General features: G+C 43.1%; 1 protein-coding gene across 1 annotated transcript in view; it reads left to right on the forward strand.

The window, feature by feature from the left end:
* Positions 1–760: 760 nt before the first annotated feature.
* The window catches only part of ccny (cyclin Y), a 252715-nt gene continuing 240337 nt past the window's right edge, over positions 761–13138 (forward strand). Inside the window, exon 1 of the mRNA XM_063044375.1 lies at positions 761–1517. Coding sequence (XP_062900445.1) covers positions 1367–1517 — 151 coding nt within the window. The 5' untranslated portion in view covers positions 761–1366. The remainder of the gene's footprint in view (positions 1518–13138) is intronic.

A 13138-nucleotide genomic window follows, 5' to 3' on the forward strand; every position in this document is an offset into this window, starting at 1 on the left:
AGTCATTGAAAGTGAGATCATTGGTTGTGGGAATATTTTGATGATGGGGAAAATGAAATTGATTATAGTTAACCCTTTTTGTTCAAGAACTTGATGGTTAGGGGGTAGTAACTGTTCTTGAACATGGTGGTACCAGTCCTGAGGCTCTTCTACCTGCTAATGGTAGCTGCGAGAAGAGAGCAAGACCAGGGTGGTGGGCATCTCTGATGATGGATACTGCTTTCCTATGACAGCATTTCATGTAGGTGTGCTCAATAGTTTAAAAACTGTCATTGTACCAATTTTTAAAATGACTTGCCACTTCCCCTTGGATACCAAGGCATGTTTTTTTTGTTTCTTTAATCAATCTGCTATCTGGAGACTTCAACGTTACACAAGCAGTGATAAATCTCTTAGGTACATTTAGTTTTAATATATCACCATTCAGCAAAACCATGAGGGAATGGAAATGAAGTGTTTTAAGGTTTAGGGAGGGTGTTTGTGTGGTGGTGGTGAGGGAAGAGTGTAATCTGCAGTATTTTTCTCTTGAATTACTATAACTAGACAACTCTGTTGGAAAGTGCAGTTATTTAGGGACAGGGCAAACACTGGTTGGTGGCGTGGGAGAGTTGCATGTCATCGACTTTGTTGCTGAGCAGTCAAGAGAAAGGGAGGGGGCGTGTCAAAATTGGATACTTTCAATGCGAAACCGTCGGAGGGGTGCCATTTTTTGAATAGAATAAAGGGGAGTGTCTTGCCTTGAGACTTGGCCCTGTTCTGCCCACGGGGCAAGAGCTGCAATACTGGTTCACTTATGAGCACTCGAATCTCCTCTTCTGCGTGTTACTCAGTAGCATTTTGTGGTCGCTACCCTTGAACCGGAACTCCTCCAGCAGATTGGTTACACCGCACTGCTGTTACTGTGTGTCTGTTTGGGAAGATAAAGTCACCATTTCAGATACACGCTTCATGGGGATGTAAGGCTTCATCTGAAAACTGCACGCTTATTTTTGCCTTCATTGAAGGATGTTTGGTTTTAGATAACTTTTAATAAGTGTTTTTTTTTAGAAAACATGTCTTAGCTGTGTGAATGATGATAGAGAGATGAACTGTTCGGCTCCTTCGGGTCAGTCAGCCTGAGGGGAGGAAGAAGGGAGAAACCTCGCCGGCTTCTTTCAGATGGCTGTGCAGTGCTCGCTGTGGCCGGATGAGGGTGTATCTCTGATCGGACACTGATTCCTTACCCCTCCACCCCCGTGTAATTTTTTGTTTTTGTGTGTGTGGCGAGTGAGGTAAACCCATTTCCCTCGGGCTCGGTCCGAAACCTTCATACAGTCAAGGGGAGGATTAAAAGCCCAATTCCGTGAGAGAGCCAGGCCGGAGAAAGATGGGGAACACTACTTCATGCTGCGTCTCGTCCAGCCCCAAACTGCGGAGGAACCACGCTCGCCTGGAGACCTACCGCACCGATACCGACATCAGCCGGGAGGACACGGGCTGCAACCTGCAACACATCAGCGACCGGGAGGCGGTGGACGGTACGTTTCCCTCCTTGTTGTCGCTTCTCCTCCGTGCGGGGGCCTCGCTTCCTTTTAAGTCTTGTACCGGCCTGAGCAGAACATGTCCGCGGCCCCGAGGCTGGAGGGAAAGTCTGTCTCTGTCTCGCCTGTCCATGTATTTTGGCAGATTTCAATTGCATTGCTTTATTCAGAATCTTAATGGGCAACTCGCTGTCTGGGGCTTCAATGTACCTATGCAAACTACTGTATGGTTATTAATCGTTTTAAATTGGAGTTCCGCTGTAGTTGATCAGAAACCTGGTCTCGGTGCTGCTTAGAGTTAGTCTGAAGTGGGGAGAACCAAAAGGGCATTGGGAAGCTGATCAGATGCATATTAAAATAAGGTTCTCCTGTCAACTGCTGGTCTGGATTTGGAAAGAAACGGGCACCGATAAAGGCATGCCTTCAGCAGGCTGGCTGTTTCTCCATCCCACAGGATCTACCTGGGGTAATTGGTGGAAATGGATCTCCATCGTCTCTTCATTTTGTAGACACTTGGGGAATGTTGCCCGGTTGTGAATGCAAGGAATTTCCCACGCGGCGTTGGTCACCTCAGGTGGATGCGCGCTTTGCAACTCTCAAGGCTGCCCTTGGAGTGGCTGGGGACCCGGTAGCGTTGTAGTTTGTTGGTAAATAGCTTCCTGCTGTTGAGATTTATTCCAGCTTTCTGGATGAATCTGGTTTCAGACTGTGTCCAAGAAGTGTTTAAAACCGCAGTGTAGCATTTTTAAAAAAGAAAATACAGTGTACCCAGGGAGTGTCCTATGATTGGTGTTAGTACTGTTGGAATGTTCTCTTCGCTGGGCGTTTGCTGGGTGACCCAACCTTTTTAATTTGTGACGTCGACTGAAGTGTTTGAGAGTCTAGTGTTTCGCTTTGTTATTATGGTTACACTTGCTCTAGTTGTAGTCAGTTCGCATCAATCTGTACTTAAACATAGTACAGTACTTGCATGTCCACTAGGGATTAATGTTTCATAGTTTGTACAATTTAAGCATGCGTAAAACAATCGCACCAATCAGAGAGAGAAATATGTTCGGAAGTCTATCTCACCACAATATGTATTTTCTCTCTAGTGATTTTTTTGTTCATAATCAGAAAAGTGCCGACAGTCTGAGTCAGACTGCCCAGTCTTTGGCGTTTTATTTGATCCAGTATAAGTTTCACATCATCAATTCATGTTATTAACTCCGTCCGCGTCCCACTTAGCGTGTATCATCTAGCTTCATCTTTGCTTGGGCCTACCTTGCATTGCATTTAGCCATCCCCATGTAATTCTGGCTATGGGCGAGAATCCCTTATTCTGGTTTGTCAGTTCAATACTAAACTAACCAAAACGTAGTTGTAATTCCCATCAAGAGTTGTGACTGCAACACTTTTGTCCATTCCTTCATTTCTGATCGTGACTAGCTCAGAGTCAATTACTTCTCCCTGGTGTCTTGCCTCCAGTTACCAAGAGTCCAAGTTTTGGTACTTATCTTGATATTCCCTTCTCCAAATGTTTGATCTTAAAAATCTGACTTTATTTCTGATTTATCACTGCCTGGTATGGGAACTGTACTTCCCTCAATCGAAAGACTTTGCAGAGAGCAGTGTGGACAGCCCAGTGCATCTGTAGATGTGAACTTCCCACTATTAAGGACTCTTACAAAGACAAGTGTGTAAAAAGAGCCCGAAGGATCATTGGGGACCTAAGTCACCCAACCGCAAACTCCCAGCTGCTACTATCCCGGAAATGGTGCTGTAGCATAAAAGCCAAGACCGACAGGCTTCGGGATGGCTTCCACCAGGCCATCGGACTGATTAATTCATACTGATACAATTGTATTTCTATGTTATATTAGCTATCCTGTTGTATATACTATTTATTATGAATTACTATAAATTGCACATTTTGACAGATGTAACATAAAGCTTTTTACATCTCATGTATATGAGGTATGTGAGTAATAAAGTCATTTCAATTCAGCTTATTTATTACATCAAACCTTCGGCCAACTATCTCAAGGTCTGACTGCCAAATGTTGCTTGCTAGTACCAAGAATTGTTTTGGGACATTGAAGGCTCTATATAAAACTTAAGTCACTGAGAGTTCCTGTTTCAGGAAACAACTCTTTAGTATGACACAAGATTTTGTCAAAGTTGTGTCTCTTGCTGTAGAAATTAGCAATTTTCAATGACTATTACTCATGGGGTAGCTCAATAAGCATTTTTCTTATTCTTTTCATTATTTTCATCCCCAAGTAGAGTTCATTTTGTCTTGTGATTGTAAATACTTTCCCATAACATTTGAAGACAATGTTAAATTGAGTGTGCTTGCCGCGTGGATGGTAAAAGTCACATGGTATTATTAAAGTTTGAATGAAGGGAAGGGATGAACATTCATGGAGAGAGAAGATAGCTTGTTAGCTTTTTTCTATTTTTATATGCAAACAATTCCTCCTCAACCACTATATCACTAATTACAGTTATTGAAAATTTATGAGGAAGATGCTGCTTAGTTCATGGTGTATATCTTGAGTCAAGAAAGATACTGATCTCACCCCTGGATTGTTGGACTGTCATCATCCACCATCTCTTGGAAAAGCATGACTTGCTCTTTGAACACTATCACTTTTCTAAATTTTTGTGTAGTTAATTCCTCAGTCTTTTACTGCAATTTGCATTTGAATACGTTCAACTAATCTGTTTGGTGATGGTGGTGAAATCTAATCAAAGCCACAAATTGTATCCAAAATGACTGCATTTTTGATAGTGATTTTCCTCTCTCCCATTGCACTTGACTTATCTGCACATAATAGATTTGACTTCTGTTAACTGTTCTCCAGCTGGCTGATGCTTCATCCCCACATTGTTTTATGTAGTCAGTGAATTTTTTGTAATGGCTTCTCCTGTTCCAAAAGTATTACCTCAGAAGCCTCTTAAATTTCTCAGTAGAGAGGTAATTGTTGGTGGTTCTACACTTAGCTCAGCTGATCCACTGCTGAGACATCAACCAACATAGAAGTTAGCTGTGCACTTGATTGTTGCAATCTTATGCTGATGGTCCCACATCTTTCCTCGAGCTGTCTGTCCACCTCCCTCTTTAAACTTTATCTAATCTTAAACTTTGCTTTCCATATCTTCTTCTGACATGTTCTCTTTAATCTTCGACCCTGGGGTCTGCTGAGATAGCTTCTGACCTAATTGTATCAGTTTTAAGTTTATCTTCCTTCTCATATATCTCCTTTTTGCTTTTAACCTCCGCCAGCCCAAAATTGCTCCTAAATCTCAGCCTTCACTGAGTTCTGGTTCCATGCATGCCAAGGATTTCGGTTGCTCCACCGTCAGCTGCAGCTATCTAGGCCCTGAACTCTCAAATTGTCAATCTAAATATCTTCCTCTTGACACATTGGGTTATTAGACCGTTTTTGGTAATCGGCCCTAAGACCTCATTAAGTGGCTTGAAGTCCTAATTTTGCTTAAAAATTCAATTGTGAAACCCGCTGGGATATCTTTTATATTTTTAATTGCTGTATATGTTTGAGATGTTGATTGGCAATATGAAAGGATCATGGGGAGAGATTTGAAACCAAGGATAAGAAGTTTAAAACTGACTTTGGGCCATGAGCCAATGTAATTCAGCAAGTACAGAAAGGGACATGGATTCATTAATAGAAGTAGAGTAATTGCGGAAAGGGCAGGGATTATGGCTTCCTTTTCCAGTGATTGGTTAGCTCAGGTTATGTAAAGTGTTAAATTAAGTTATCAGATGAGGTTCGCCCTAATACCCCAGCCATATTAGTTGTCTCTTTCCCTCGTCCTTTGATTCCTTACTTCAGTTCATCTCTTGCAGAAGCCCCCAATGAGCTCTGTAAACTTTTTGCTCCTCTCCTCTTCACCTGAATCTTCAAAACCTACTTCAGCTTTCTGCTTGTATTTCCTTTTCGGATCCCACGTCTAATTTTGTTTAATAATTCCAGTGAAGATTCTTCGTATACCTTTTCTATGTTAAAGGAATCTTAAGTATGCAAGTGATTGTTGTCAGAGTCACTTGCAGAAGGAATTGACACTGAGCTGAAGAGTTAGGATAAAGCAGCTGATTAAGTGACTCTTAGTGATGCAGTGCATTGCTGTGGAATGGTTAAGGTTCAGAGCTTCAGTGGCAATGTGTATAACTTCATAATTCACTGAAGAGCTTTCAACTACAGTGGAAACCTGCTTTGTGTTGCATGTTGCAGCAAGAAAAGAAATTGCTTGTCCGTACTTAAAAGACAGTTCTTAAAAGCTACACCTTTGAATTAATGTAACTGAAGGGTTTTAATTTTGTTTTTTATTGTTTTCAAGTTGTTTTTTCCTGGTCACGACTCTAGTGTGGGATTCTTGCCATAGTAAAATTCCCATGCAAAACCTAAATGGAGACGAAGATTTAAAATGAAAAGAATGGTTCGATTTACTGCTGATGATTATAATGAATGGCTCTTTTTGTTTAGTTTCCTCATCCTTGAGCAAAAGAAGAGATTTAATCGCTGTACATGGAGGAGCAAATAAATCGGAATAAGTCAAAATAAATCATTTGATCATGTGGACCAAGGATGGTGTATTTATTCCCCCGAACAGAGCCCTCTTCTTTTCTTCAGTTGCAAGCATTGCAAACGTGAGCATTTTATTTAAGAGCTATTTCTTCAGAGGATGGTGAATCTGTGGACTTCATTGCCACAGATGGCTGTGGAGGCCAAGTTAGTTCTTGATAATTAAAGGTGTCAAAAAGGGGGTGGGGGAAGGGGAAGGCAGGAGAAGGGATTGAGGGGGATAATAGATTAGCCTAGATCAAATGGCGGTGTATTTGATGGGCTGAATAGCCTAATTCTCTAATGTCTTGTGGTCTTTCTGGTGGATAACTGGCTTTGAGAGCTATCCACCATGTTGAACACATGCAAGACTGCCAGAACCATCTCTCCTTCGGAATAGCAAAGGTATCTAAAGATTTTCTTTCCATTTTTTACCTTGTTTTGTTTTCTCTCTCTCACTCTACTGCCTCTGAAAAATTCCCACAAAAGAACTGTTGAGAGAGAGATTACTTTTTTTTCCCACACTGGAGAACATCTAATCAATGGCGTAAAACTTTACTCTCCTTGCCTACCAGAGCTTTCCCTTTGGCCTCCTCTGCTCAGACCATTTACTCCCTCTCTAATTACTTTCTTGCTTTCTGTAATGTATTTTTTGACAAGCTCACCTTATCCATCCATTGATACCATTTTCACTAAATTAATTACCTCCCAACTTAAGGAACTGGAGGAAATAGCGGAGGTACTTAATGAATACTTTAGTAGGGATGACTTGCAGGGGACTGAAAAGCTTGCGCATGTAGATATTAAGGAAGAGGATGTGCTGGAAACTTGCTGATGACACAAAGGTTGGGGGGGTTGTGGATAGTGTGGAGGGCTGTCAGAGGTTACAGCAGGACATTGATAGGATGCAAAACTGGGCTGAGAAGTGACAAGTGGAGTTCAACCCAGATAAGTGTGAGGTGGTTCATTTTGGTAGGTCAAATATGATGGCAGAATATAGCATTAATGGTAAGACTCTTGCCAGTGTGGAAGATCAGAGGGATCTTGGGGTCCAAGTCCATAGGACACTCAGAGCTGCTATGCAGGTTGACTCTGTGGTTAAGAAGGCATATGGTGCATCGTGGGATTGAATTTAGGAGCCAAGAGGTAATGTGCAGCTATATGGACCCTGGTCAGACCCCACTTGGAATACTGTGCTCAATTCTGGTCGCCTCACTACAGGAAGGATGTGAAAACCATAGAAAGGGTGCAGAGGAGATTTACGAGGATGTTGGCTGGATTGGGGAGCATGGCTTATGAGAATAGGTTGAGTGAACTTGGCCTTTTCTCCTTGGAGCGACAGAGGATGAGAGGTGACCTGATAGAGGTATACAAGATAATGAGAGGCATTGATCGTGTGGATATTCAGAGGCTTTTCCCCAGGGCTGCGATGGCTAGCACGAGAGGGCATAGTTTTAAGGTGCTTGGAAGTAGGTACAGAGGAGATGTCAGGGTGTTTTTTACGCAGAGAGTGGTGAGTGCATGGAATGGGGTAGCAGTAGAGGAGGTGGGAACGACAGGGTCTTTTAAGAGACTATAGGTACATGGAGCTTAGGAAAGTAGAGGGTATGGGTAAAGCTTCTGACTTCATTCTGAGAAGTTCTCATCTGCAGGCTTGTACCAGTTTCCTGACAGTTCTGTTATGATAACCGTAAAAACCGTAAATTGTTATACTCTGTAATGTCCTTATCTCCCATCGTCTACAGCTTTGATGCTGTTCCTTTTCTCCTCAAACTTAAACATTTTCATCTTTGCACTTCCAAAAATGAGATGGAGGGCATGGCAGGACATCTAGGACTATTAGAAATGGGAGCAGAGTCAGGCCATTCAGCCTATCGAGTCTGCTCTGCCATTCCGTCATGGCTGATCCCAGATCCCGCTCAACCCCATATACCTGCCTTCTCACCTGATGCCCTGACCATTCAGGAAACTATCAATTTCCACCTTAAATATACCCACGGACTTGACCTCCGCTGCAATCTGTGGCAGAGCATTCCACAGATTTACTACTCTTTGGTAGGGGGAAAAATCCTCCTTACCTCGCCCCTCAATTTTGAGGCTGTGCCCTCTAGTTCTGGATACCCCCACCATAGGAAACATCCTCTCCTAATCCATCCTGTCTAGTCCTTCAACATTTGGTAGGATGAACCACTACTGAGCAGTTTAATATCAAAGCAAATAAGAGATTGGGAAGGGAGGTGGACTGACGTATCAATGTACTCTTAGAAAACCAGCCTGTTGCTGAAGTTAATGTTGCCTCCCCACCTCTAAATTCTCTTTCCATACTACTGTTTGTTTAACTTCGGCTTTGTGTCCAAAGTTAGGTGAACAAAGATGCAAAGTTGTCTCTCCACGCAGATCGCGTACTAATTTATTGAGATGTTATATCCAATATTCTAAGTCTGTTGGGGAAGTTGGAGCCCAGTTCTACAAATCCATGTCCATTGGAAGCTGAGAAAGACGGCCTGTCCTGGGCTTGGTGGGCTGCGCATGTGCGTGGGTAGGAGGGATGGAGGAATAGGGCTTGCTTCACTGTTGTTCCTTTGTTGCTTGTGCTATTTTGCTGAGCAGTGTGGGCATGCAGTGTTGGCGCCAGAATGTGTACCGGCAACTACAGGCTGCCCCAGCACATCCTTGGGTGTGTTGATTGTTGATGCAAATGACGCATCACTGTATATTTTTATGTATGTGTGATACATAAATTTAAATCTGAAATATGTGTATCAGGTCCCACTTGCCTCAAATGCTGTTGCCTTTGCCCAGCCATCAGACACTGTGCTTTCAGCTCTTTTTGACCCATGTTCCTAAACCATTCCATTAATATTCTACCTCTCCTCCTTTATTGTCTGCCTTAAGAGCAAGAAGGGGGCATGAGAAGGCCTTGGCGAGTAGAGTAAAGGAAAACCCCAAGGCATTCTTCAATTATGTGAAGAAAAAAAGGATGACAGGAGTCAAGGTAGGACCGATTAGAGATAAAGGTGGGAAGATGTGCCTGGAGGCTGTGGAAGTGAGCGAGGTCCTCAATGAATACTTCTCTTCGGTATTCACCAATGAGAGGGAACTTGATGGCGGTGAGGACAATATGAGTGAGCTTGATGTTCTGGAGCATGTTGATATTAAGGGAGAGGAGGTGTTGGAGTTGTTAAAATACATGAGGACAGATAAGTCCCTGGGGCCTGACGGAATATTCCCCAGGCTGCTCCACGAGGCAAGAGAAGAGATTGCTGAGCCTCTGGCTAGCATCTTTATGTCCTCGTTGTCGACGGGAATGGTACCGGAGGATTGGAGGGAGGCGAATGTTGTTCCCTTGTTCAAAAAAGGTAGTAGGGATAGTCTGGGTAATTATAGACCAGTGAGCCTTACATCTGTGCTGGGAAAGCTGTTGGAAAAGATTCTTAGAGATAGGATCTGTGGGCTTTTAGAGAATCATGGTCTGATGATCAGGGACAGTCAGCATGGCTTTGTGAAGGGCAGATCATGTCTAACAAGCCTGATAGAGTTCTTTGAGGAGGTGACCAGGCATATAGATGAGGGTAGTGCAGTGGTTGTGATCTACATGGATTTTAGTAAGGCATTTGACAAGGTTCCACACGGTAGGCTTATTCAGAAAGTTAGAAGGCATGGGATCCAGGGAGGTTTGGCCAGGTGGATCTAGAATTGGCTTGCCTGCAGAAGGCAGAGGGTGGTGGTGGAGGGAGTACATTCAGATTGGAGGATTGTGACTAGTGGTGTCCCACAAGGATCTGTTCTGGGACCTCTACTTTTCATGATTTTTATTAACAACCTGAGTGTGGGGGTAGAAGGGTGAGTTGGCAAGTTTGCAGACGACACAAAGGTTGGTGGTGTTGTAGATAGTGTAGAGGATTGTCAAAGATTGCAGAGAGACATTGATAGGATGCAGGAGCGGGCTGAGAAGTGGCAGATGGAGTTCAACCCGGAGAAGTGTGAGGTGGTACACTTTGGAAGGACAAGCTCCAAGGCAGAGTACAAAGTAAATAGCAGGATACTTGGTAGTGTGGAGGAGCAGAGGGATCTGGGGGTACATGTCCACAGATCCTTGAAAGTTGCCTCACAGGTGGATAGGGTAGTTAAGAAAGCTTATGGGGTGTTAGCTTTCATAAGTCGAGGGATAGAGTTTAAGAGTCGCGATGTAATGATGCAGCTCTATAAAACTCTGGTTAGGCCACACTTGGAATACTGTGTCCAGTTCTGGTCACCTCACTATTGGAAGGATGTGGAAGTATTGGAAAGGGTACAGAGGAGATTTACCAGGATGCTGCCTGGTTTAGAGAGTATGCATTATGATCAGAGATTAAGGGATCTAGGGCTTTACTCTTTGGAGAGAAGGAGGATGAGAGGAGACATGATAGAGGTGTACAAGATAATAAGAGGAATAGATAGAGTGGCTAGCCAGTGCCTCTTCCCCAGGGCACCTCTGCTCAATACAAGAGGACATGGCTTTAAGGTAAGGAGTGGGAAGTTCAAGGGGGATATTAGAGGAAGGTTTTTTATTCAGAGAGTGGTTGGTATGTGGAATGCACTACCTGAGTCAGTGGTGGAGGCAGATACACTGGTGAAGTTTAAGAGACTACTAGACAGGTATATGGAGGAATTTAAGGTGGGGGCTTATATGGGAGGCAGGGTTTGAGAGTCGGCACAACATTGTGGGCCGAAGGGCCTGTACTGTGCTGTACTATTCTATGTTCTATGTTATGTTGAGCTCATTGACCAAGCTGTTACATAGTCCTGCAAATTCCTTCTTTGGATTACTGTTCATTTTCACTTTTCTGTTGACCTTTGTGTGTTGCAATGTGAATGTTTTCTCACCGTTAAAGGTATTCTGCGAATATAAGTTGCAAGAGCATGTTTAATTTGTGACATGACTGTCATGAAAATAGTTCTGAAGAAGACACACAAGCTTCTTCAGTGAAATAAAAGGGAAATTCAACTCTTTTCCTACATGGCAAAATTGATAGAACAACCAACTTTAATCTGAGAAGCTAATTAATTTTGTTAAGAATTGTACAACTATTAACCATTTGTGGTTTGGGGTGTTGCCGCATGAGGGAAGAAAAGTTTGCCTTCTGTTTCTTTGTTAATGATGAAGCAAAATTGAGCTCTATTTTTAGCTAAAGCAACCCATTTTGAACACCAGTGTTCATAGATTTACTGGAATTTCCTTCACTGGATTTAGTTGGTATCTAACAGGAAGGTTCTGCAGCAGATAAGTTGCTACTTTTCCTCAATAACTTGATAACTCAAAGTCTTCCTGAATAGTCACACTTATTCATAAAATTAGTAGCCACTTCCTGTTAAAGGGGCATTTTTCACTCGAGGACTTTTGTAAGTGGGTGTCTGTGTGCCTGTGCACATTAGGGTGGCCTTTTATTTTGCTTAGTGGAAATTGAAGATGCCAGAGTTTCACCACCACTATGTAAGAGTCAAAAATCATTTGATGTGATTTGTTCCATTATATTTATTTTGTGAAATATTTACCTTTAAACTGTGCTCTTTTGAAGTGTGAATAATCCAAATTCCTTGAGTGTTTATTCATGGAGAGATTCCTGTGGAAGTATCACTGGTTCTATAATGATATGGGCTCTGTAATTCAAAAACTGAAGTCTGAAATGAAACTAGAATGTAGGCACACATGGTCAATCAGCTGCTGAAACCAAACATTTGATTTTTTGCACGTGCATATATACAGTATGCTTTCAACCAGTTTAGCTATGAGCAAGATTATATGCAAACAACAGGAATTCTGCAGATGCTGGAAATTCAAGCAACACACATCAAAGTTGCTGGTGAACGCAGCAGGCCAGGCAGCATCTGTAGGAAGAGGTGCAGTCGACGTTTCAGGCCGAGACCCTTCGTCAGGACTAACTGAAGGAAGAGTGAGTAAGGGATTTGAAAGTTGGAGGGGGTGGGGGAGATCCAAAATGATAGGAGAAGACAGGAGGGGGAGGGATAGAGCCAAGAGCTGGACAGGTGATAGGCAAAAGGGATACGAGAGGATCATGGGACAGGAGGTCCGGGAAGAAAGACGGGGGGGGGAACCCAGAGGATGGGCAAAGGGTATATTCAGAAGGACAGAGGGAGAAAAAGGAGAGTGAGAGAAAGAATGTGTGTATAAAAATAAGTAAAAGAGGGGGTATGAGGGGGAGGGGAACACCTTATATTCCGTCTGGGTTGCCTCCAACCTGATGGCATGAACATTGACTTCTCTAACTTCTGCTAAGGCCCCCCTCCCCCTCGTACCCCATCTGTTACTTATTTTTATACACACATTCTTTCTCTCACTCTCCTTTTTCTCCCTCTGTCCCTCTGAATATACCCCCTTGCCCATCCTCTGGGTCCCCCCCCCTTGTCTTTCTTCCCGGACCTCCTGTCCCATGATCCTCTCGTATCCCCTTTTTCCTATCACCTGTCCAGCTCTTGGCTCTATCCCTCCTGCTCCTGTCTTCTCCTATCATTTTGGATCTCCCCCTCCCCCTCCAACTTTCAAATCCCTTACTCACTTTTCCTTCAGTTAGTCCTGATGAAGGGTCTCGGCCTGAAACGTCGACTGCACCTCTTCCTACAGATGCTGCCTGGCCTGCTGCGTTCACCAGCAACTTTGATGTGTGTAGCAAGATTATATGTATACTTAATTTGGTATTACAGTAGTGAACTAATTTATTACAATTTGGTACATTTACATGTGGAATAATATGTCAATTTCACCTAGCCCAATCTCTTTAGGTATATTCTGCCTTTGATACCTCACTGCTTCTAGCGTTTGGTGTCTCTGGAATTCAATCTCCATCTATCACTCTACCATATTTTCTGCATTCCTCAAATTCTGGTCTGTTGATTAGCTCCAAGTTGAATCCCAAAGACGAGAAAATCTGCAGGTGCTGGAGATCCAAAGCAACACATACAAAAAGCTGAAGGAACTCAGCAGGCCAGGCAGCATCTATGGAAAAGAGTAAACAGTTGATATTTCAGGGTGAGAACCTTCATCAGACCTGA

The sequence above is a fragment of the Mobula hypostoma genome, chromosome 3 (assembly GCF_963921235.1).
Source record: "Mobula hypostoma chromosome 3, sMobHyp1.1, whole genome shotgun sequence".
Lineage (NCBI taxonomy): Eukaryota > Metazoa > Chordata > Chondrichthyes > Myliobatiformes > Myliobatidae > Mobula > Mobula hypostoma.